Genomic DNA, 25,822 nt, shown 5'->3' on the forward strand with positions numbered 1-25,822 from the left:
AGCAAGCCAAAATCTATATCTTCCACAAGCAGTTTATAACATTACAAAAATTTGAACTCTATTTTCTTTTACTGCTAGCACATATCTATTATTTAACCCATGTTAACCTTTTTTGTTCATGCATATTAATATCTTAATTGTAACTTGCACAGCTTAAATCAGTTTAATGACCACTAAAGTGTTCTGAAAGGTGACACCACCAGACACTCACCTGGTTCTAACCATTATATTGTTTGCAATTTGTATTGCAAGTACTTAAGGTTGTATGAGAGTTTTAGAAAGGAGGAAAATTGGTGTATTTGGTTGTGGAATCCAATCATTATTCTGAGAGTCATGCTTTTTAATTCTTTTACTGTACAAAAATTAAAAAAAAGGGGGGGTGAAGTACCTTGATAAATTGCTTTAACCCTTTAATGGCAACCATCATAAATTGATGCTGTTACCTACAATATTCCTACTTTGTAATTAGTGTCAATAGAATATGAAAATATTTTATTGTATTGCGACTTAAAATGATATTCATATCTAGATATTTATTTTGGATTTTCAGAAAAGAAAAGTAGTACAGTAATGTTTATAGTTACCATTTTCTTTAGTGTAACAGTTAGCTTAGAACTGTTGAATGTTTCCAGAATCAAGTGAAGTTATTACTTCAGAACTCTGTTGTAAAATGGCAAATTTTGAATTTCTTGTTTTATATTAAATTTCTAATTTAAAAGGATGTAAATAGTGTCAAATTCTCATCAATGTTCAGTAGAAAGGTTTTGTTTATTACATCATTAGAAAAAGTACGTGTTTCAAGTAAAGAACACTAATGAATAAACATTGAAATAGTAACTACAAGATCTTGAATTACATAAGGAATTGGAGTAATCGCAAAAAAAGAATTGTTTAAATACGTAAAAATATTGTTTTCCATATCTGAGAAATGTGGTAGGTTTATCCAGGTTTGGGATAAACATGGCCTGGTGGTTAGGGTGTTGCTTAACTCTCAGTCTGCAGGTCATGAGATCAAAATATATTGCCAAACATATTTGCTCTTTCAGCCACAGGGATACTATAATGTGATGGTCAAATCCCACTGTGTGTTAGTAAAGAGTAGCCTAAGAATTGGTGGCAGATAGTGTTGACTAACAGTCTTCCTTCTAGTAAATAACTTCAAAATTAGTAATAGCTAGTGCAAATAGCTCTCATAGGTTTGTATGAAGCTTGGTAAACAAAGTATTCAGGTTTGAGGAAAGACTAAGATTTGTTAAGACTGAGAAATATTTAGAGTTTTTCACATGGTGTTTTAATGAGAAATGTGTTTCCAAAAGATGGAAATTGTTTTGTGAATTATGGAAATTTAGATTTTTAAAGATAAAACTGATAATTTTTCTCTTAAATCCAACTTTATACTTTGGATGGCAGCATTAAAGATGTGGGAATAGCTCACCTTTAATTAAAAAAGAAAACTGCTGTAATTTCATCATCTTCAAACTTTTAAGTGTCATTATGCTGGTATGTGACTGGGGCATTTTCTTCAGAATGTTGATGGTTCAATGACTGTTTCCCAAGAAGTGGTGTATTGGTTTATTTAATGTAAGACATCTAAAGTCATGTTTGATTGTAGTTAAGAGTGTTGTGTCAGTACACACGTACAGAACTCTTGAACATCCAGTGACTCCTTGGTATACGTGATGGTTAAATGGTTCATCAAGAAAATACTGGTTGGTTTCAAAAGATCTCTCATTACTTAATGAAGTTTAAAAATATTTAAATGCTATTTAACAAAATTTGTAGGTTGATCTTGAAAAGCCAACAGTTTCTTTTTTAGTCTATTCAGTGGGAAAATTCTCTGATAATAGAAATATTAATATGTTAATAAATATAACCTCTAAATGCTACAGGAAACATTCCGTATTTAGATTATTTGTAATCCTGCTAGGGATATAATCCCCCCCCATCCTGCTTATTACTTATTGCACCAATGTGTTTTTGATTGTAATAAAAGTATTATGTAGTTGCATACATAGACCTATATTAATTTAGAAACAGCAGAAATTTTAGTTTGTAGAAAAATAAAAAATTAATGTTGATGAGAAATAAATATTTTTGAGTAAGTTCTGTATTAATTTTTTTCTTTTTTTAACAGGTACTTCAAGCATCCATTAAATGTGATTTGCGAGTTTGTTCCACAAATTATTTTTTTGTTGGCCATCTTTGGTTATTTGGTTCTGTTAATCTTTGCAAAGTGGGTGACTTATGATGTCAGGGATTCCAGTTGTGCTCGAAGTCTTCTGATAATGCTAATCAACATGTTCATTTTCAGCTATCCCACTCAGCCATGCTATCTTTCAGCTATGTATAATGGTCAGGTAATATATTTTTATTATGTTCATATGCAACTATCTTATTTATCCATGTTGTTCAAGAGCCTATATATAAAAAAATCACATGGATTCCCTTCTATTCATTTCCATCTTTAAGCTATGTAAGATATTTCCAAAACATATAATAACCTTCTCTCATAATACACCTACTACTTGATTCTTAGGATTTCTTTATCTTTGCCCATCTAAACATTTGTCTTTTTAGTTTTTTCATGCTTTCCCCTGTCTTTTATTTCCCACTTAATTGCCCTTGGCAATATCTGTCTCAACACTCCCCACTTATGACAACGTGCCCTTTGTCTTGGTACTGTATATAAGCACCTACATCAGATGGTATTGTCATTTTTTCTCAACAAAATGTTCAGTGATGAGTTTCTCTGTTGTATGACCATTAGAGATACTTTGAGTGTTCTTTGTCTGTTTGATTTTCGTAAAAAAAAAGTTGTTTGGCAAGCCTATTTTTGGCATGCATTCACAGGTTAATGGAATGCAAATCAGGTCTCTTCTATCTTGCCTGTAATATCTAACATTGCTTGATGACTGGTGGAGTTTGCTCTCTTTGAGGCTTTTTGTGACTTTATCTCTAGTGGAGTGGATATGTGTATTTGGAGTCTCTGAAGTTGCACTTTGGAGCAATCCTACTATTTCTGGATAGACCTTAGATTTGCTTTTTCAAGCACCTTCCTTTACTCTGTCAGCTTTTCATGAAGCCAGTTTGGATCAGCTACCTCTAGCTCTTTTTCTTCAATTGCTATATCGGGTGCATGATTTGAATCTACACTTTCCTTCATAGTGGAAAGGTCTAAAAGTGAGTACTAAGTTCTTCCATCCACTAATGTTGTGGTTCATGTAGGGAGGTTTCCTTCTGAGTTATATTGAAGGGACAGGTGTGCCTAGTTTGCCACATTTGTCAGAACAATATGCTTTCATCTCCCACCTCTAGGATGAAGCATGTTGAGACGTTTAGAGAATATGCATGCTCCTGGAAGTGTAGGGGTTCTATAATAAAGTTTGTGGTCAACTTTCTAGGATTCATCTAACCCTAACTACAGTGATGTAATATTTATCATTCATCCACCTTTGTTAGGTAGTATCTCAGTGATCACCACATAACTTTCATGACAAGTTGAGACCATTGTTAGCATTTTCCTTAGTTAGATTGTCAGCTTCTGCACTTTTCTTTGTCTCTTGGCTGGTATGTTGTTGAGATTGTTTAAATAGAAATGAGTTGTTGAGGGATACTTATCTACGTACTGCCACTCTTTGAGTTATGCGAGGCCCTTCTCTTCAAGCCTTTTTTTTTTTTTTTTGTTCTGGCATTTCAGAGTTTTTTTCTTCAAGGGTTGATTTTGCCTGTGTTTGTTCATTCCTGTAATTGTTGGCTTCTCAGCTTTCCTTGGCTCCTATAGAGGTCATAGCCTTTGCCCCTATTTGAGTATCCTGACCTCCAACATCAGTCCCTTAGTTCATGGGTACCCAGAATAAATTCCACCAATGTTCACAAAATTTTTACTAGGTTGGAATGTCTCCAGGGTCTATAGAAGCTTGGCTTTGAGGATTTCTGTATGTGTGGAAGACCTTTACCATGGATCCATGGGAACTACATGTCCTTATTTTAAGCTTAATCATTCAGTTTACATTATCACCACTGTTATCCCTCCCAACTTAGTGTTTCTGCTTCTTGCAAATCCTTGGATTTCAGAACTTTGTCAAATGGCCTTCGGAGTTTTGTTCATCAAGGGAGCTATGGAAGGAATCATTCCAATTCTTCCAGAGTTTCATTCCATCTGTTTGTTGGGCCAAAGAGATTGGTGTCTGGTCATTGATCTAGCTCATCTAAATCAAGCTGTTGACCTTTCAGAGTTCTCCATGGAGGTCTTGCCTCACTCTGGAGATGACCATGTTCAATGTCACCAATGCATATCTGCATGTTTTTATAGTGGATTAATCCCATCTCTACCTGTTTTGTTTACAAGGATCTGGTGCTGCAATTCAGGGCTCTGCCCTTCAGACAAACATTGAATCCATGTGTGTTTTGCCAAATCATATGAAATTTTTCTCATCACTTACATTCCCTAAGTTGTGCTTGCACCATTCAAGGGGTGTATGGTTACTGCTGGCACCATATCATCAGTTTGTGTTGTGTCATGCCCAAATACTGTTTTCTGAAGCAATCAAGTTAGTATTTCTTATTAGAGCCAAGAAATTCATTACAACACAATATGTTGTTTATCTGGGTGTTTTTTAAAAACATATCTCAGTTAGGTTTGACTAACTCCCATTCAGTTCTACACTATGATACAGGTGGTCCAACTCTCACTAGGTCTCCTTTCATGGTTCTCTATCTTTGGGATGTGTGCACATGAGATCCCTTTACTGTTCTTTACATGATCACTGGATCATGAACAGCAATCCACTGGATTTCTTATCTTCCTTATTCAGGATCGACATCTTCAATTTGGAGTGGCGGCTAGATTGGAACAATACTGCGATTAGTGTTCCTCTGCCCTTATTTTGTCCAGCATTACATTATTTTCGAGATGTCTCTCTTCAGTGGTAGAGTGCATGTTTAGTCAGGACTGGTTTGGATTGGACCTATATGCCTACAAACCTATTCATCTGTTGGAGTGATAACAATGATTTGTTCAATCTCTGGTCACATTTTGTTGGTAGTTACAGGTTGTCTGGCTTAGTCTTGGATTTTGCTTCTGTGGTACCTTCAGGAGTGCCCACCACTTCCTCTTTGGCCATTTCTTTCAAGGCAACCACAGTCCAACATTTTACAGCCATCCATTCTGAAGCTTAAGCTTCATGTATGGAAGTTGTGTGGTCATTCTCACTGTATCAGAATCTACTTCTAAGGCTGCCACGATGGGTGTTTATCAGTGGAAATGGCACACATTTACAATGGTGTATTGTAAGGAAGTTGAACACACTTTCTCGAGATGTACTAACCATATTTTGGTGTTTGACCTGGCTCCTTGACAGGGGTTTTGCATCATCCTACAATTGATCTATATGAAGAGATGGTAATTTTTCAAGTCCCCCAGTGCTTCTGCCTTTCCCTGCCCATCAGTAGATTGAATAAATTAGGGTCAGTGTGCTTTTAAAAATTTAGGGACTTGGTGGTTCACTTATTGCACTGTTTCCAGAGCATTATTTCTCAGGACTCCCCATACCTCCTTTTATTCTACTAGAGGAGCTAGAGAATCCTTACCATTTTTAATGGACAGAGGTTATTCTTCTAGAATGTTTGAGTGGCTTTCTTCCTCTCTTGGAGAAGAGGACAAGGGATCACCCCTACTTGGAACCCTGAATTTCCTTTTTTTTTTCCTCAGGTGTTGGTAGGAGTGGCACCAGCCTACTTGGGAACCTGCTGAAAGTACTAGTTCAGAGTTGATGCTCAGCTGTCCAGTTGGTTTTAGTGTAGTCCCTTTTTTTTTTTATCAGTATTGGTTCAATACATTTCTCATGGAAGAGGGTCTATTATCTCCTTGTAATTGTAAACACAGAGTGGTCTCATCCTGGATCCTTAGTTGAGTACTATTTGTTTCATGTCCTCTCTGTAATTGCAGAATTTTCCTTGCCTACATGGCTGGGTGGTGAGGATGTGTGTTCATAGTTTCAAACTGGATAAATTCTCTTTTTTCGTGTTGAGTATTGTATAAAGGATCTTGCTATTCCATGTTTGGGGTTTTACCTTTTGAACATCTCCTGTTTGAAGAGAGAGTTTTTTTAACTTCGGTGTTTTTCTTTTCATCGTAATTTTGGTTGCTTGGAAAACATCACTATAGCTACAGGATGGGATCCATTCACATATATACTTATTTAATTGCAAATGCCTTAGCCACCAATGTGAGTTTTAGGGACCATGGTTTTATAATTCCAACTTCAAGCAGTGGGACTTTGGCTGTGTGGTTGGTGCCTGGCCAGTGGGGATGACAGATCATATCAAATTCTATCTGCAGTGCCTGATTAAGGTTCTGGGTGAAGAGCATATCTGTTCTGGATAGAGTGTGGTTTCTGCACTAGGTGTTAATCTTCTGTCCTCATGAACACATTATATGCAGTTGGATTCTATCAGGATAATGTCCTCACTAGCCCCTTAACATTATCAATGTGAGATTCTAGGTATGTTTTAGAACTAATATTTTTTTAGATCAAAATTGTACTTCCAATAACACTTACCTCTTTTCACACACTCTTGTTTTTATTCCCCACTAAGAACCAATGTTGGAGGCTGTGGATTTGGTTGGTCTCAAAAAAAGTGGTCATACTGTCTAAAGAAAGTGCTTATCTTCAGTACCAGGATAAAGTGTGCATTGACTCAGCAGGGAGAGTGTCAAAAGACAAATGTCATCATGGGCAATCATGTGGATAATAAAATGGTAGAGAAAAAATCAGACCAGTGCTTAGATGGGCAAAGATAAAGAAACCCTAGCAGTTGAGTAATAGTGTGATAAGAGGCAAGTATTAATGAAAAATTAAAGTTCTTGTTGTTTTCATGGGGCTCATTCTTCATACCTTTTAATACATGAATACTGCTTTGGGGCAAGGGGTACCTAACTAGGTATTTTTTCTATACTCATACAAATTTGCACTGTACATCATGTTGATTCACACACTTTTTCCATGGCTTCACATGCTCATCTTTGAGATGGGTTGTTTCAAAAGATCTCTGGATAGTCAATAATCTTGTGGTGTTTCATAAATAGACCTGTACAAGATTGTGCCACCCATGGGTGGGATGAGTAAAGTAGAACTATGCCCATTCCTGTCATGCTGGATTAAATAACTCGATATGGTCTGCTTTTAAAAATAGGGTTTCGTGATCACCAATTGCACTGTTTTGGGTGTAGCAATTATTCCAAATTCTCCAATGCTGTTCTCCTCCCTTTCTTGCAATGGAGAATGGGAATCCTTACCACTTACCAGTTCCAAGCTACTAAAGCAATCCAAGCTACTTATGGGGTAGGTGACCATGGAAGCATCCTACTGGATGTGTTTCGTATAAATGGCTATAATCATTTAGTTCAGAGTAGGGTGGTGGTGTTCCCAGTGTAGAAGGCATATCATCCTATGGATGGAATGAGACATCTCAGTGCAGTTCACCCATTTGATTGGGTGCCCTCATCCTAGCCTCATGCAGATGTCAATACTCCCCAGACTGCTTTTGGATATAGTGAAGCATTCAACCCAAGTCCTCATACAGGTTTGGAGTTGTCCATTTTCCTCCCTTGATTCTTCTTTCTTTGTAATTGGTCATGGAGAGCATATGTGGGATGTTTTAGTTTCTGTTGTGGGCAATCCCTTGTTCTCTTGTGTCAGAGATATTGTTGACCTTTGTACATTTTGAACCAGTCTCATGGTTGTGAGAATTAATTAAATGCAGTGGAATTTCCTAGGATATCAGATGATGCATTACCAGGTCTCACTATTTCAGAAACACAAGGAGAAATTTCTAATTAGAAATTTGGAATAAACTGCTATGAATTTGCAGTGATTTTAGTTAATAAATAGGTATAGGTACTAGGCTTTAAGAAATTCCAGAAAAGCATAAACATAAAGATAAACTATATGAAATATATGTGCATTTGCAAAGTCAGCCTATTACTCTTATTTTTATTTATTATTAATACTATTGTTGTTTTTCTAAGAACATAAAGATTTATTAGAAACTGTATTTAAAGAAAAAGATAGAGGATCTTAAGTCAGTCACTTAATAGCAATAATAATTGCTAAGTAGGTTCTATGATGGTTATTTAAATATTTCTTTTCTACTCAGTTGGTTAATGGCAGAGCACCAAAAAGGGTATTGTTTATAACTGAAAAATATTGAAAAATTTGTATTCTGATTGTGTTAGTGAACAATTTAATCTGTTTCAACCAGAATAATTTGAAACCAAGATTGAGTCTTGTGCATAAAGTGCTAAAAGTGCTATGGAGAAACTTGCTGACTTTCTTTACATTCTGCTGCACTTAGTAACTGTACTTTAAAAGTTTTAATGGTCTATCTGGTGCACTCAGTATTTGTAATCTTAGAGTTGAATTTACCTGCATTTTTGGACAACAACAATGTAAAAATAAGTAAAATAACTATGCATTTGTATTTTTAATGTTAAAATATGGTTGTTTGTGTTCAGAGTTAGTGTTAATTAATGTGTTTTGTCTGCAGCAGGTAATAATTTATCACATATAAGTAACTATTAAAAAACAACTTTGTTTTCATTATTATTACTCATTAGTTAACATTTGTTCTTGTGTAATATTGTACATATTTACAAAAACATTGGAACAGCACCACAAATAGTAATAGGTCTGTATGTGCTGAATTTGTACATATACTGCTGTTAACAGCTGCCACAAACAGCCTGCAGAATTTTGAGGAAAGGAAAATGTAAGCCTTCAATCAAGAACGGAAATTGACTCGGCATAAATGACATGATGTCTGAGATAAATCAACCCACATACTCGTACCAAAGTTGTCTGTGAATTATGTATTGAAATAATGGGAGACTTTGAACATTTTAATTGGTATGAGAAGCCAAAGACAACCATCATGTCGAGCTTTGACTGATTTGATATTGTTATTTGTTTTTTGAAATTAAGAGGTCTGGATTGGACAGCAACCTGCAGAATATGACATTATCTTCATAATTATGAATGTAGTATCAGGGTGTATACCTTCTTTACTTGTTTTGGACTTGTTTCTATGGTAATATTTTGGGCAGTGTTAGATAATTCTGTCACAGTCAAATAAATGTTAATTTTGCACTACTATGGCTATTTTAAAATTTATCTCTGTTAAGGTATATTCTAGTGACTTTTCAAAACATTTGTAAAGATGTTCTACATGTAGTTATGGCAATCCTGTTAAGGAGATGTTAGGAGGTCCTAAACACGTCCTAAATCTTTTAAATATATGAAAGTTACATCAAGCATTAGCTATTTTATGAAACTTTTATCAGTTTTCCATTGTGTCTGTATTCATTCAGTGGTGTGGGGGCAAACCCATCTGATGGGGTGAGAGATATTTGTAAAAGTTGATACAAGTTGAGGGTTCTTTTGCACAGTTATCTTATATGAAGTAGTCAGTGTCACGAGCGACAATTTTAGTAACAGAATCCAGTATGTGATTAAAGTCAAAGCTGAACAAAATGTAACAACTTCTCAAAATTTGCTGTCCAATAATCTTGATAATGTAGTTTTAAGAAAAGTTGTCAGAAACTTTATACAAATATTTTGCTTTAGAGCAGCTAAATTAATTATAATGTTGATGGTCAGTTTTTTTGTTTTCACTCCTAAAAAATAATTTCACTCATCATTAGAAATTTGGAAAGATACTTTAACATCCTATTAAATAATTTTCAATTTAACTGAGAATTCCAACTTGTATATCAGTTTCTGAAGTGTAGGAAGTAGTGGAAAGTACTGTGTGTGTGTAGAATTTGAAATTATATTAAAAGGTCACAAAGCAAAACATACTACTTGTGTTTCAAGAGAGTGTGTTACAGCTTGTAATAATTATTACACTCTTTAAGTAAACTAGATATAATACTGGGATTTACCTTTTTTTGACAGGAGGGAATACAAGCAATCCTTGTAATCTTGGCTATTGTTTGCATTCCATGGATGCTATTTGTGAAACCTTTTATTCTTCGCAAGCAGTGGCTTAATCGGCCTAGCCTTGTAAGTGTCATCATTTTTGTGTAAGATTCAAGTATATCAATGTTTTTAAGAGAAATGTCTAATGTTTTCTTTTCTTTTGAAAGAATAGGCTTATACCATGTACTTCATTGCAGCAGAGTTATTATGCTAATTTTACATCAGTTTACCTTTTTGAAATTATATATAGCAGTTTTGCCAAAAAAAAACTGAAAAACAACCAAAACCCATTTAGTTCGCTTTTTTAAAGATAGAGTGAATAATATATTAATTTTGATTTTATTTCTGTTTTACAGAATTATGAAGCTTGCTTGTTATGATTGGTATTTGTTGTAGTTATAAAAAAGTTAATGAATTAAATAGAAAGTTATCTTAGATTAGAAATAGATGTATGAAAATAACTAAACTTATGCACAGATGAGCAGACCTAAATCTGCTGATAGAGCCATAGATGAAAGTGAAGTAGTTCATGAGGATGGGACAACAAGAATTGAAACTTTGTCAACTGGACATGAAGAGAGTGATGAGGGTTTTAATTTTGGAGATGTATTCATTCATCAAGCTATTCACACCATTGAATACTGTTTGGGATCCATTTCTCACACGGCATCTTATCTACGTCTGTGGGCTCTTAGCTTGGCTCATGCTCGTAAGTGTTTGAAAAAGTATTATTACTGTATGTTGGCTTTAATGCTACATGGCTTATGGTTTTAATACACAAAGCAGCTTATTAATGCTCTTATTATTCATTCTGTATCAATGTTTGACCATGTTATATATTAAAAATATAAAACTAAAACTGTTAGGGAAAAGTAAACACTTTTCAAACTATCAGAAATAAAACATAGTTCTGAATATGTAAAATATGATAAATACTCCCAGTGATGCCAAATCTTCAAACAAAATACCAAACTTGGAAAATATTAGTTGTAAGTAGCTTAAAATATAAAGCTTTAAGCATTAAACACCTTTCTCCAGAAACAAGATTTGTTATGACAGGTGTTAATATAATGTTTTCTGTTTGTGACACTAAATTGTTATAGGAATAGGGGCTCCCTAGTGGCACAGGAGTAAGTCTGCAGACTTACAATGCTAGAAATGGTTTCAATACCCATGATGGCCAGAGCACAGATAGCCCATTGTTTATCTTTGTACTTAAACTAAAACAAATAAATAAACCTACTAGGAACAGGGGAGATTTATGCATCAAATTTGTCACCTTTTTTTGACAAATTATAATCTGTCCAATTTCTTAGAAATTAAAAAACTATGTGGTGAAACTGGAATTTTATTTGGTTTAGTTTTTTGTGGGAATTGGTGAAGGAACTGTAGTTATAGAGACATCATTAATTAGGGGTTCTCATAAAGAGGTATTGAGAAGTGCCACATTATTCCCCGAAAGCTTTCTAAATACAGACTTAAGTATAAAAGATATGTTTAGCATAATTTCTCAAGACAGAATGACATCAGTATCAGAAAGTATCAGAAAGTGTGATATATTAAAAGTGATTATTTGGTATGACTTAACATACAAAATGTCTAAAAGTCATTGGTTATTCACAAAGTATTTAGTATCATCAACTATGTCATTATGTTATTTAGAATTAATCAACATGGGACTTTAATGACTGTATGACAATGATGCCATTTTTTAAAACTGTCTGCACATGTTACTGAGTTACATTCAAAATTTAATTTACACCACTTTACTATCAATGTATTTTAATGAAATCATTTTTATCAAGTACATCATAATTCAAAGTTTTATATTATACAAGTTTTATTCCTTCATTTCAAAAGAAACCTCTAAAACTAATTAAAACTTTTTTTCCACAGCACCATTGTAGTTGCAGTTATTAACTTTAAGAGTCGGTATAGAAGAAACTGTTGTATGTTTGTAATTTAGATGTGTCTGTTCAGGTAATCAAAAACACCCTATTTAGATTGCTTACCAGAAATTCAAGGGCATTCAAAGAACTTTTGTTCCAGAGCAAAATGTTGTAAAAGTTTCTCTGTTTAAGATACACCACACCCACTGACAAAGTAGTGTGATGCTAAGCAACAGTTTTAAATTGAATGTCATGCTTATAACGATCAGAAAGATCAGATTTTGCAGAATCTTTCCTTTGAAATTAACATCAGTCATCTGTTCCAAGACTAGCAGATATGACATTTTTTTAAGCAGGAATGAAATCTAAATGGCTTTACTGATGTCATGCTTAGGAGTAACATATTGTATGCTGAATTTGATCTACCTTTGTATGTTTAAATATCTTGTTTTTGGTATTGAATTGGATCGTGATAATGTTTAACTTGGTCATTTGAGTCACCATGTTCAAAGTGGGATTGTGGAGGTAGTGCAACTCATTTCATACATGATTAGTGATTTGTTTTTAGCTGGTCTTTTCTAGTAGGGAGTATGAATGTTCATGGGGTTCTTGAAGGATACTTCACACTTTTCAAAATGATTTTAAAGTGTGTTATTGTGATATATCATAATGTAAGGTATGCTGTGATGCTAAGAAAATCTCACCTTAAAGTGTGAAGTGTCGTGAAACTCGCAAGCAAATTTGCTTGACAGTGTTTTTGTATTTACAGGAAATTTCTTTACATAGTTGAATAGGCATTTTTTAGTTACATACTTGCTTTCTCATGTTAAGGTGTAAAGAATAAATTATTTTCATACACACTTTACATAGTGTTTAATAAAGCATTAAGTAGTATTTTGTAACATTTATTGATACTTGAAAAAGTGTAATCATATAAACTTGAATATATAGAAAGATGGTTAAAAATTTCTGATACCCCTGTTCTGTTTTCTTTAGTAGGTAAAGATGTTTTTGTTAGGAAAATAATATTTAGTTTCATAAAAATGTTTTTTAATTTTTTAAATTTTATACACATGTGTGTGTTTATATTTGTAAAATATTTTTATAGAATTATTATTATTATTACACATTTGTAAAATTTCTGTAATAATTAATAAATAAATATTAATTACTATGCACTTTCAGAATACCTATAATAAGAGTAATGTGATATCTTTCTGAAAATATTTATTTTCTTAATTAGTACTAGTTGACTGTAAAACAAAGGCTTTTAGAGTTGTAATTTTTGGAGAAATTTTTTGAGTATCACTCTTGGATAATCTAAAATAAAGTTTGTCATTGTAAAAATATTTTGTGTTACTGCTTGATGGTTCAGTTACCATTTAGTTCTTTTTTGTGTCTCATTTGTTTGTTTAATAACAATTGATGTTGGATTATAATTTCTTTTTGTGAAACATTGATTTTTACTGTTATATAACCAGTTACTGTGGTATGTTTGATCTTGGTAATTGTCTGTATAAATGAATACTACCTTCTAAATGTTTTAGTTTGTTTTGTTGTTCAGTAAGTCTGGAAGTTATCAGTCTCAAATAAACTGTGTTAAAAACACATTTGACTACAGTTTGTAACAGGTAAATACACAAAATTGTAAGTAATATCAGTGTGATATCCAATGATATAGTTGAGCTAGGATAAGGTTTTGCTCTATTGAAGGAGCATTTGTTTTCCAAGATTGGGCATATCTTGAAACTTTTTTAAAAATTTCTATTATCATTAATTGATTAGATAAAATATTTAAGTATGCATAAGCAAATGAAATGTAGAGAAAGAACACTGAAAAAAAAATTCTTCTTCTAGTCCTTTCACTTAAAAATTGTTTAGTTTCTGTTAAATAAGTCTGAAAGAAATCTTTAAAAATCATATTGACAAAGTACTTTTCCACCTAGTTGCAGAGCTTTATGCTATCTGTGTTAATAGAGAACTGTTAATTTTGTGAGGTGATAAATCTGATTAATATACAAGCAGCTGGAGCCATGTTTTTCTGAAATTGTTTCAGAGCTGTCAGAAGTACTATGGACAATGGTAATGAAAATTGGATTTGTAGTTCCAACATGGCCAGGAGGAATAATCTTGTACTTCATTTTTGCCTTTTGGGCTGGTTTGACCATTGGAGTTTTATTGATCATGGAAGGACTGTCAGCATTTCTACATGCTCTCCGTCTTCACTGGTAAGAAAATATGTATATATTTAATTTCTAAAAGACATTATCAGATTTTTAACTTTTGTTGCTTTCTTTATTGGCTAGGCATTGTTTTAAGTACCATGTTGGTACATTTTTGTGGTTAAATTATGTATAACTTGGTTTCATTAGTAATTATTGAGACTGGTTGACCTTGACTGGGAAGTCATTGTAATCATTCTTGTGTTTTTAGGTTAATAAATTTTTTTGTGTGGCTAAATAGAACAAAAAAAAGAATGCAAGATAGCCTGCTTTGTTACAGTTCTTAAAAACAAAAATGTCATATAAAAATTAGTTATTCTGGGGGGAAAAAACCCTGTGGAAGTAATAAAATGGAAATGGATAGTATCTGTGTTTGTTTGTTTTTTCTTAACTGTCACAAGAATAATAATTTAGGTTTTGATTGAGCCATATTTGGAGCCCATAATGATTTATTTCCACTTGTTATTAACACTAATGAATAAATATTGTAAGCAGCTGTAATTTCTCCTCCTATAGATAATTCAAGGAAATTCTCTAAAATGTAGAGATATTGTACAACTGTTGCCCTAGAGGTGTGAAAAATTTGTAGGATCTTTAAGATGTTAATTTTTTTTTATAAAGAAAAATAAATATGTATTTAAACATTTAATTTTTGCTTTTATACATGCTGAGTAAGATGAAAGCATGCAAATTACAGTACTAACAATTGGACTACCTTTTATAACTGTGAGAAGTGGTGGTGTTAGTTTAAGTCTGGCATTTTTTAATACTTATAAAACAGATTATGCCTACTATTGAGCATACTCTAAATTTGTTTAAAATTGTTTTTAAATTTATTTATTATAAACTATTGTGTGAGTTTGTTATTGTATATAGTTCAAGCTCTGATTGTTAAAATTTTGGAAAAAAAGATGTTTGAATCACAGGATGACAACATTTGAAACGTGTATGTTTGATAACAAACATTTAATTCTTGGACATTTTGAAATGTACATATTTCATCTTAAGCAAGCTATGTTGAACCTGGTAAATTATTAGGTACAGACATTTAAAACTTAAACATTGTAAAAGTAGTTAAGATGTAGCATGAAACTATGAAATAAATTAAGAGACAATGAAATAAACAGAGAGTAGAATAATGCAATGATATTGTACAGGTATTTAAAACAGACTTGGAAGGACTTTACTACAATTAAGTCTCTCTTAAATACATTTACAAATTTAACTAACAAACTTGCAAACTAACTAATCAACAACAACTCCAGTATTTTTAATTATTACAAAATATTCCATCAATTCTTTAGAAAATTTAAATATATTGTGCACAGCTTGCTAAACTTTTAACTTAAAACTTAAAAACATAGTTTACAACAATATATATTTTTAGTCTTTGGATACCAGGTACTTTTCAAGTGACCATTGATAACGTAACAGATAGTAAGGTGCAGGGTCAGAATGTTTTGATGTTGTAGTATTTAATGTTTTGATAAGAATTAAGTTGTTCTCTTTTCCAATAAGCATTTGGTGTGAAATTATTCAGGATGTACTGAATTTTGCGTGTGCATATCATATATAAGGAGCAGTTTGTATTACCACAAATCCAATAGTTTTGTTTAGTTTTCACAATATGTTTTAGTATCATAACACTAAAACTATTAAAAAAATAGCCATTTTTCTATTTTTTTAATAGTTTTAGAACAATAATTTCTGAAAGCCATATGTAATATAATGGTATATTAGCAATAATGTTATGACTGTCAGTTGAGTGTGTATGTGTGATGGTATTGCAGAATGTCTCCTGTTCAAAATTATGAAATAGATCAGTAAACTAATGTTTTTTGGTGTGTTTTTTTTTTGTGTACATCAAACTCTATTTACACACAGTACTGTCCATGAGGGTTTTTTGACTGGTTTATTGATATGGCTTACCTGAACTATTTTCACTGTTATATGAAATTGAACATATTGAAAGAATTAACAAATCATAGCTTTAAAAAAAATTGAGTTGATGGAAAAACAATTTTTCTTCAAATAAAAATAACCATGTATTAATGGATTAAAAATATATATTTCTAAAGTGCTTTTCCTACTTGAAATATTAAAAACTTATATTTTATTTATTTATAGCACTACAAAAATCAGATTCAATGTTTGTGTGGTACATCGTTGAAGATCATTGGCACAGTTGATATGCCTTCCAGTATATTTATAAGAACTTACAATTTATCTACTTAGTTTTGTATCTTTATTTATTTCAAGGTCTAGTTTTGCTCTGTTTGGTTTTCCTAGGTATAGTTGACAGTCTTTCCAATTTTTCCTAAAATATTTGATTCAGTAATGTTACAACCTTGTTGATTTCATTTACTAGTCAACATAAAACATTGTTGTGCCTATACAATACCTAGAACATTATTTTTTTTATTTCAAAGATCTAATAGTGATGGTTGGTATTTATCTATATATGAATTAGCAAAATACAAATATTAAGAGTCCACCTCACAAAATTTCCACAAATATTTGACTTTGTGCCCCATTCTTCCTAAGCATTTTTTTATTTAATAGTATTTAAAAACATAAGTTTGTTTTATCTATTAGTGAACAGCAAGCATTATATTTTAACAGTACAATATTTAAAAGAAGAATATAATTATTAACCATCTCCATATATCATAGGGTGGAGTTCCAGAGTAAATTTTATGGAGGTACAGGATACATGTTTTCTCCTTTCTCTTTTGAAACTATTTTGGAATTGGCAAGTACTGAAGACAAATGAAGATGAGCTTCTCCATCAATGTATTTTTCAACTTCTTGTCATTTACCCTTAATGTTAAGTATTGTGTTTTAGTATTGATGATACATAAATAAGAGAAATTATTTTGAAAAAAAATGAACTGAAAATAGTGGAGAGGAGAATATCCAAAAGCTTTGGAGTTTAATTTTTTTTTTTAATATTATATTTAACACCTGTCACAGAAACCAGCACAACATCTTTTAATACTGAGCCTAGGATGGTCAACAGGGATGGGGGAATTCTGGAAACCAGTGATTAAGGGTTATTTTGATAAATCTTGATACATGAAGCCTGGCACAACTTCTAAAATGGAGGAAATTAAATATTGATGGAAATATGGCATGATTAAGTCTATATGGATTATAATATGGTGATATATATGATAATGAGCATTGTACCATCCTTCTTATATTTACTCTCCAATACAAAACTGGAATTTTTAATTTGAGAATTTCTAGGGAAATAATTTTGTAATGCATTTGTTTCAACTTCAGCACTGCATTTTTTTGGTGTTACTAGTTGTTAGGTTCTCAAAACATTGAAACTAATGATTTATATATGATTCCAGCCCCTCTCTTTGAAGTTAATGATACTATTGTGTGTGTGTTTTTATGTTTTGCTGTTAATTCAATAACCAGTTGATGAATCTTTAATTCAACTGGTATGTCAAATAGATTAGAATATCTTTGAATATTTTTTTTCCCTTCATCTGACCTTGACCCACAGTTTACCTTAATCATTCTTCAGCCATCATATTCACAATTGCATTTAGAACACTTCAAGCATGTTTCCTTTCTATATTGTTTAATTTTACTTTTACAAGTAGACTTCCTATTGGTTCTCATTGTCTCAGGTCAGATCACGAGCTCAGTCACAGGTTTGGTCCAGCAACCTAGATCTTAAAAATAGTGCAAAACATTTTTTTTTGTCTAATCAACACAAACAGAACTTTTCCAGAATGACTTGTTTTTTTGATGCACATCAAAATGTTGAGTTGGCTTGTGTGGCAGGTATAAAAACTGTAATGGGAAAATGTACACTACACTTAACCTGCTAGAAACTTAGTGATATACAAGATTATTTTATCTAAACTACTACAAGGTTAGTGAAAAGTTAAACCAGATTTTGTTGTTTAAATATAATTATTTGTTAATACAATTATTAAGGTAAGAGATATTGTATTTCATTTTGGAATCTCTAAGTTATTTTTACATTTGTGTGGGTTTTTAGTAATGTCAAAAAATGAACATTTGTATGTTATGTTTTGTTGAATATGGAATTGCAAATTGAGAGATAAAACTTTTTAAATGTTTATGAATTTAGTTTATAAGAAACCTAGTCACTTTGTTTCTTTAACTTTTATGAAATATTTTGTTAATATTTTTTGTTTGGTTTCAACTTTTTCTGAAATTTTAGTTTTTTTTAATGTCATTTCAGTCTTCGAGGCATTTTTTTATTATTTGGATTGAGTTAATTACTGTGTATAAATTTTAGAAAACATGGTGGATTAGATTGGTTTACATAATATTTCAGAATTTATTAATTTTTTCTTGTTTAATTTTTTTTCCCTTATGAACATTTTGGTGTCTTACAGAGTGCTTTCCATGAAAGAAAGATTATTATGAGGTTCTGTTTTTATACAATTTGGGTTCAGTTAAATTAACTAGTGTGTGACAATGCATTTATTTCTTATTCTTTTTGTTGTAAGTAAATTGGTAATGATGACTTTGCTACTCCATAACTTTTAGAACAGGCTTATTTAATTACTGAATTCTGACAGAACAGATAATAATTCTTATTGGAAGAGGAAATACCACAAGAAAAAAGGATTTTAATACAGTATGGTGTATTTCAAATTGTTTGTATAGTTCAAGAAACAGTACTGTGTGATGTTTAATACAGCTAGCCTGAATTCTTGTGATAGATTTTGCCTTTCTTTTATTTTGGATTTCTGTTTTAAAGTTTCTGTAAAAATAAAGTGTATGTAATTTGAAACTTTTTATTACTATAGTAATTAGTGAAAGTAATGTAATGGTATTATTTAACCTAATATGACTTTATATCAAAATATGATCAATGCTTTGTTTAATTGTGGCATAATCTGAAAAATATGCATTGTATTCAGATAAGAACATTTCAAGTAGTTTTCAGTCATCTAGTACCCTAAAAACATGATGCTATTGTTGTATAAGGTTTTATGATTTAAGTAATTTAGCTTCTTAGTAGTTTTATGAAAAATAGATAAATTAGAAAATGTTCACAGTTTTCTGCTTTGTATTGTTTCATGTAAAGTAACTGATTGCAACATTTTTATTAGGTGTAACATTCAAGTAGTTGCATTTTGAAAATAAAATGTTTGTGTAGCATCATATAAAGTCTTTGTGAATTTTTGAAACAAAATCTTTTGACACTTCAGAAAAATTCACCTGAACATTTTTTGTTTTACATTTATGTTGAAATAAACTTATTACAGTTATTGAAAAGTTTGGTAGTAAAATTCATTATTAGAATGTGTTGGTAATACATACATCGTAAATAAGTTAACTGTATATAAACATATCAGTTTTTTTTATATCTATTGGTAGTATTTGTGGTAAAAGCTTTACTTACACATTTTATCATTTGCTTTAACAGAAAGTTTCTACTTGAATTACATAATTGGTTACTTACCATTAGTACAGTAAGTAGTTATATAGTATATTACAAAATAATTTCATTTATTACATATAATGTTTAAAAATCTCAAGGAAAATTTTATTAGTAATAATATTGGGCTGTTCATGTTCTTTATATTCATGTGGATATATCATTTGAAACCATGTATTTAAAAGTTTTGAAATTTGTATTTTGCATGTACTAGTTGATCAAATGCTTTGGCTATCAAAGAATACACATCCTGTGTATAGTCAATTCTACTGAAAATCAAGGATAGTGGAACTCCTTGCTTCATGAAATATGTATATATTTGCAGTACAAAATAAATCTTACAAGAAATATAATACTACATAATCAAATTAAATTAACCAAGTTTCAGGCTATATGGTGTACAAGATGCATCATGGTCTTTGGAGATGATGGTGAATTATAGCACACATGCAGCAGTGGGGATACTTTGCCTATCAGGCTTAACATACATTCTTAAAGCTTCATGTAATTCTTCTATGTGTTACACAGTAGCAAATACACACTAGATGTAAGCTACATATCATATTTCTCTACAACAAAAACTGGTACAATTCTAACCCTAAAAGCCTTTTTCCTTTAGATCTAATCTGTAGGGTATGGGTTCAAATCTTGTAACTGAACATGCTTGCCTCTCTCACCATGTTATGGTCAATCTCATTTTTTATTGATAATTAGTAACTCATGAGTTTGCAGTGTGTGGTATTTACTAGCTGCTTCTCCCTGGGCTTATCTCTTAATTTGGGACAGCTAGTGCAGATAGCCATTGAGTTCAATTATCACTAAAAATACACAATAACAAAACAAAATACAACATCCAAGGTTATATCAAACAGATTACCTATGACTTGTGCTTAAGTATTACATAAATTATGATATGAATATACTTATATGGTATTTATGTTAAATTTGCATCTGATGACAACCTAGAGAAATGCGACAATTTGCTGATGCAAAATCAGATTGAGAAAAGTGGCAAAAATGCACTAAATACTATAAGTTTTACATTAAAAGACATGACCTGATGAGACAAGTAGGATTAGTGTAATTACCAGTAAAGGTTTTTAACCTTGATCTAATGATGTCACTCATCTAGCATTTTAACAGAAAATAAAACTGTCAAGGAAGGAGGAAAATATCTAGATAGTACCTAACCATCCCAGGTCATGAAAAACACAAACAAATGCCAATCTAAGATTCTGAAGCACAAAGAGAGTCTTATTTCAGAAACAGAAAATTATTTTGAAAGCTATGAAACCAGTAGTTATGTATTTTTGTATGTTGTGATCCTTTCTTTCTGAATGCCCAATTGATTATTCTGAGCAAAAATCAATACCCTTATTGTAACACCAGTTCTACCAAATGCACCTAGCATTCTGTAAAGAAAAAGTGTTGTGTTTATTTCTTCAGTGGTGCAACAAATGAGTTGTGTTTTTTTATAAGTACAGAAAGTGGTTATGGTTACTTATATTGGTGGAATAGATCTTGTCACATTGAAATTACTTATATTTGCTTTACTGTGATACTAACTGACACAGGCTTTTTTATTTATGTAAGGTAATATGTAATGTCATACTAGTCCACAGTCAGTGGTCATTCCAAACAGGGATTGAACATTTACTGTTGATTATTGGATGTAACCATAATTGAATTTAAGGTGTATTGGTGTACAAAGGGTATAACAGAATGAATATTCATTCTGGAATAAGGAATTTTGTCTGACAACATAGTTTAGTAAACTTCCACCACCAATTATTTCAGAAAGCTGATAGCATTTTATTGAGTTTCACCACTCACATTTTTTCTTTTTAAAAAGAAAACACTTTTAACAATCTTATGATAATCATCTCCATTCCAGGTCCCATTTTAGTGAATCCTCCTCTGAACCCTTTCCAACAATTCAATGTCTTTCCTAAAATAAAGAATTCATGACTGAGTCTTTCTTGCAAATTGGAATTATTTTGGTCTGCCATTTCAATCCTAACTTCTAAACATATTCATATCTTGAATCTGCCAATTGAAATTCTAATAGTAGAGCTTAGGAAGTCAGGAATCCTTGGTCCAGAAAAGCTCATTGTGCCCAGTGTTCTAACTATAGAGCCAGTATGGTTTATGTTGGAGTCAGACCTCCTTGGATTGAAGTAACAGATTATACCTAAAAGAACCAAAATGTCAAAGGTGAGGCAGTGGAGAACCAAGCTAAGAAGTATCAGTGCATTGAGATGTTTTATTGTAAAGAATAATTGCTTCGAAATGTATACTCGTTTCTGATTGAACCATTGCATTGTATACTCTGACAAGACCATACTACGGGTTCGATTTCAGTGATGCTCCATCAAATGGAAATGTTCCTCTGGAGATCTAGGTTCTTTACCCAACATTCAAGAGACAACGAAGCAAGTAGCAGTTATTGTTGTGGCACCACTAGTAGTAACCCCTCTAGCTGTAGCATACACCAAGGCATCAGTGGCAGTCCCTGTATTTAGGCAGTGAGAGAGAAGGTAATCCTCCCATGAAACTTCCCAATGAAGGTAAAAGACATGCTATCAGAAAACAATATTAAAATTCTTATACCAGTTATGTGCCTGGGTATTATGTAACTGTGAGGAAGATCATCTGCTAAATCACGTGGAAATACAAATGCATTTGGATAAAAAAGTGTGTCACCTATGAAAATATCTGGCATGAATTTGGAAAGTTGTAGTAAGAGCTGGAGAGATTATCGATCAGTTCACTACAGTGTGCCAAAAATTTACAATTGCATTAGCGAATTTGTTGTCAAGGTTCATCTAAATTGTACATTACTGTGTATTTCAGAATCTCTCTCTCTATGTATAATTAATTTTTGCATTTTTCTTTCATTTATGTACAATGTATTTTCCATTATAATTTCATTGCTCATTTTGTTTATGTATGTATTTACATGTGTAATTCAAGGCTTAGGTTTAAGAGTTTTAGGAACTGTGTATGTTTATCACATTTATATTTAAGGTTCTAAATGTTGTATAGCATACATCTATAATTTTTAGGTAGAGTAAGTCAGTTTAAGATTTCGGTTTAAGAATTTTGTTCAAATGTTTTAGCAATTTTGTTTGTGTGTAACATTAAGAAAAGGTAGATTATATAATTGCTAAAGTTTTTTTTTTTTAAGTGTCTCTTCATCAAGAAGTATTTTGTGCTGCTATAGGGTTAATTTATTATTTCTATTTTTTATTTCATGTGTAGTTCGTTAGACTAACCTTTCTTAAAGGGGATAAGTGAGATATAAGCAACATTTTTATCGTGTCTTTGTTTGTCCTTTTATGGGGCAAGTGCTGTTACTGGGGCTCATTCTTAGGTAAGTTATTATGGATTTTTTGAATGCCATATGATTAAGATATTGTTTTGTGGTAGTTTCAAAATTAAGAATATTTGAGTCATTTTGGAAAGAAAAGGGAAAGGAAATATATAATATGAATCCATAAAATATTTTCTGCTACCTTAGTTAATATGCAAAATTTACTTAAATTATGGTTTTCATTATTTTCAATTTGAGTGTTGTGATTCACTTAAGTGAGTTAACTACTACTTCAACTAAAACAAACAGTTTGTGTGTTCATTGTTAATCAGTTACAGGTGTTCTCTTATAGGAAAAATAAATAAGTAAGTGCTTAGAAAAATGGTTGTTTTTCTTGGTTGTGAATCAGATAGCAGCTACACCCTACAGGGGTGTAGCTAGATCTTCATTAAAATTAAGAGTACACTGTCTATTTCAATCAATTGCCTTACGTTTGATTCTATAACGTGGTTTTATTGTACATGCATCACTTGTATGTATACTATGTAAAGTGGTCATTGTCCCACCCAAGCAGCCATCTGGTTTCACAAAACAGCAGCAAATTCTTTAAGCATTTTACTGAGATTTTGTCAGTGTTTAAGAGTCTTAGACTGTCAACACAATTCTCAGCCAGCAACCTCATGCTCTGGTTGCCAAATTCGGTTAGGATACAGATTAACTGAAACAAACTTGGAGGTACAGCTAGTTTCATTTACCATGCTGATACATAATTTCTTATAAGGGAAAGAGTACTCCAGCTAATTATTAATAATCTCTTATTTTCAAATTTTCGTACAAATGCATACATTCTTGTAATTGCTGTATCCAAAATGCACTCATAAACTATATATATATAAAAATAACATGTAAAACAACCATATAGGTTTACATAGTGTGTTGAATGTTACAGGATAAACACATTTTATACAAAGTATCCACATAGTACTGTTACAATTTTAGATGAATCATTTTTAAGTTATTTTACATGTGACTTCAAGTGAAATATTTCACGTGTTTAATAAAATTAATATTGTGAATTATTTAGTATGAAACTTTGAACATTTTTCGGTTTTATAAATATTTAAATAAAACAATTTTGGTTTCAATTGCTTAACTAAAGTGCCTTCCAATTTTATAGATAATTCTTATGTCTTCCAACCCACAGTGACTGATGTAAAACTTTCTTTTTTGGTTTTGCAGTGATTATTTCATAAAAAAAATCATTGCCATTATCATTCATTTAAAACATCTTAGACTATTTACAAAGTATTTGATGAAATCTTTGGTTTTTAAATTTTAATATCGAAAGAAAGAACATCTTTAAACGATACACAAAACACTAAGTAAATCATTTAAATTGCTCCATATTTTTAGTATCGACTGTGCGAGACAATGAAAAATGAATTAAAGGTCGAGTGGGTTACAAAGACATGTTGCAGTCGCCGGTATTTAACTTAGAACCCCAAAAATGTACTCATAAAAGGTTTATATTTTTAATTTCCCGCAAAGTTACTCGAGGGCTATCTGCGCTACCCGTCCCTAATTTAGCAGGGTAAGGCTAGAAGGAAAACAGCTAGCCATCACCACCCACTGCCAACTCTTGGGCTACTCTTTTACCAACGAATAGTGGGATTGACCGTAACACTTTAACGCCCCCACGGCTGAAAGGTTGAGCATGTTTGGTAAGACGAGGATTCGACCCCGCGACCCTCGGTTTACGAGTCGAACGCCTTAACACACCTGGCCATGCCGGGAATTTTAGGAGAGTAACATACACACACACAATTAATTTGTATACTCTAAGTGTGCGCCATTTACAAAATTGGCTTGGGAAAATTATTTCCATAATAACAGAGCCATAGTCTGTACTAAAAATCATTTTGTTTTCAACAATTAGTAACGTTTCTGTTATACTGAATGCGATTTTAAATTTTCTTTATTGCGGTATTTTATTCATTTTCCCATCCAATGATATGCGAATAATTTCTCACGTGTTCCACTCACGTCGAATCACTTCTTTGTAGTTTTATTAACAGCGTATTTATGTTTTTAACCCCTTAACTAGGGAAGACTAATTAATTCGGCTTCCGCAATATGCGGAAGCTGATTAACAATACTAAATTAGACAGTATTCGATTAAAATATTTCCCCACTGAGTGAGAATTTAACCACTGGGTATATTCCTGGTTAAGGGCTTAAATCTTAAACTTCACATTTGTACTTGTGTAGTGTAACTTAAACCGCAACTACATGAAATTCTGTATATTCCATATTTATTCTGTAGTTCAAATTCACCTTTCAAAATCATCAACAATATTAATTAGTTTTAAATGATGATTAAATTTTTTTCATCAGCACACTACCTGATTTTGTTCACCCATGTGGAACATGTAGTAAACATATTCTTTTTTTTTTTTTTTGGCAGTTTGGTACATCTAGAAAAAATTGATTCATTATAATATTTTTTCATAGATTCCATTTGCCGTATAATATTGATAGCCCTTATCAATCGCCATATATTTTAAATAATTCAGTTCTAACTATCCTTAGTTTAGCACGTAAGTTCAGTAAGTGAAAGTGAAGTTAGACTACACGATTGTTAGTTTAGCTGTAATGGGCAATATTTTACAGTGAGTTCCACATTTTTACCAAAATAAGGAGAATAATTTGTCTTGTCAAAGAACGTGAGTTGAATCTTACCATTGACTCTGGAAGGTGCAGATTGCGCTGAAGGGTGTGATGGACAGTGTTAGCTCTCTTTATGTTATGTGCCCATAAAGATACAAAGGAGGAAAATGGAGTTTCCACTTGATACAGAAGCTGCCAGAACTAGTTTATTACATTGTTTCAGCCATTCCTAGTGAAGCCATCATTATGGCCAGCTAAAACTGATTTTATTTTGATAAATGGCAATAATGTAGATGTGACTGGAAAAGCATGTCTCT

At 32.0% G+C, this 25,822-nt stretch overlaps 1 protein-coding gene across 5 annotated transcripts in view; it reads left to right on the plus strand.

The window, feature by feature from the left end:
* Window positions 1-19,248, plus strand: part of LOC143248986 (V-type proton ATPase 116 kDa subunit a 1-like) — an 83,084-nt gene extending 63,836 nt beyond the window's left edge. For 3 of the 5 annotated variants that reach the window (XM_076498079.1, XM_076498080.1, XM_076498083.1), the window contains 5 exons: window positions 2,135-2,357; window positions 9,954-10,061; window positions 10,455-10,686; window positions 13,923-14,094; window positions 16,762-19,248. In XM_076498079.1, the coding sequence (XP_076354194.1) occupies window positions 2,135-2,357; window positions 9,954-10,061; window positions 10,455-10,686; window positions 13,923-14,094; window positions 16,762-16,861 (835 nt within the window). In that variant the 3' untranslated portion in view covers window positions 16,862-19,248. Of the gene's footprint in view, window positions 1-2,134; window positions 2,358-9,953; window positions 10,062-10,454; window positions 10,687-13,922; window positions 14,095-16,215 lie in introns of all 5 variants that reach the window. The other 2 variants (XM_076498081.1, XM_076498082.1) reach the window with 1 other exon arrangement.
* The last annotated feature ends 6,574 nt before the right edge of the window (window positions 19,249-25,822 follow it).

This window comes from Tachypleus tridentatus, chromosome 4, assembly GCF_004210375.1.
Source record: "Tachypleus tridentatus isolate NWPU-2018 chromosome 4, ASM421037v1, whole genome shotgun sequence".
NCBI classification, from domain to species: domain Eukaryota; kingdom Metazoa; phylum Arthropoda; class Merostomata; order Xiphosura; family Limulidae; genus Tachypleus; species Tachypleus tridentatus.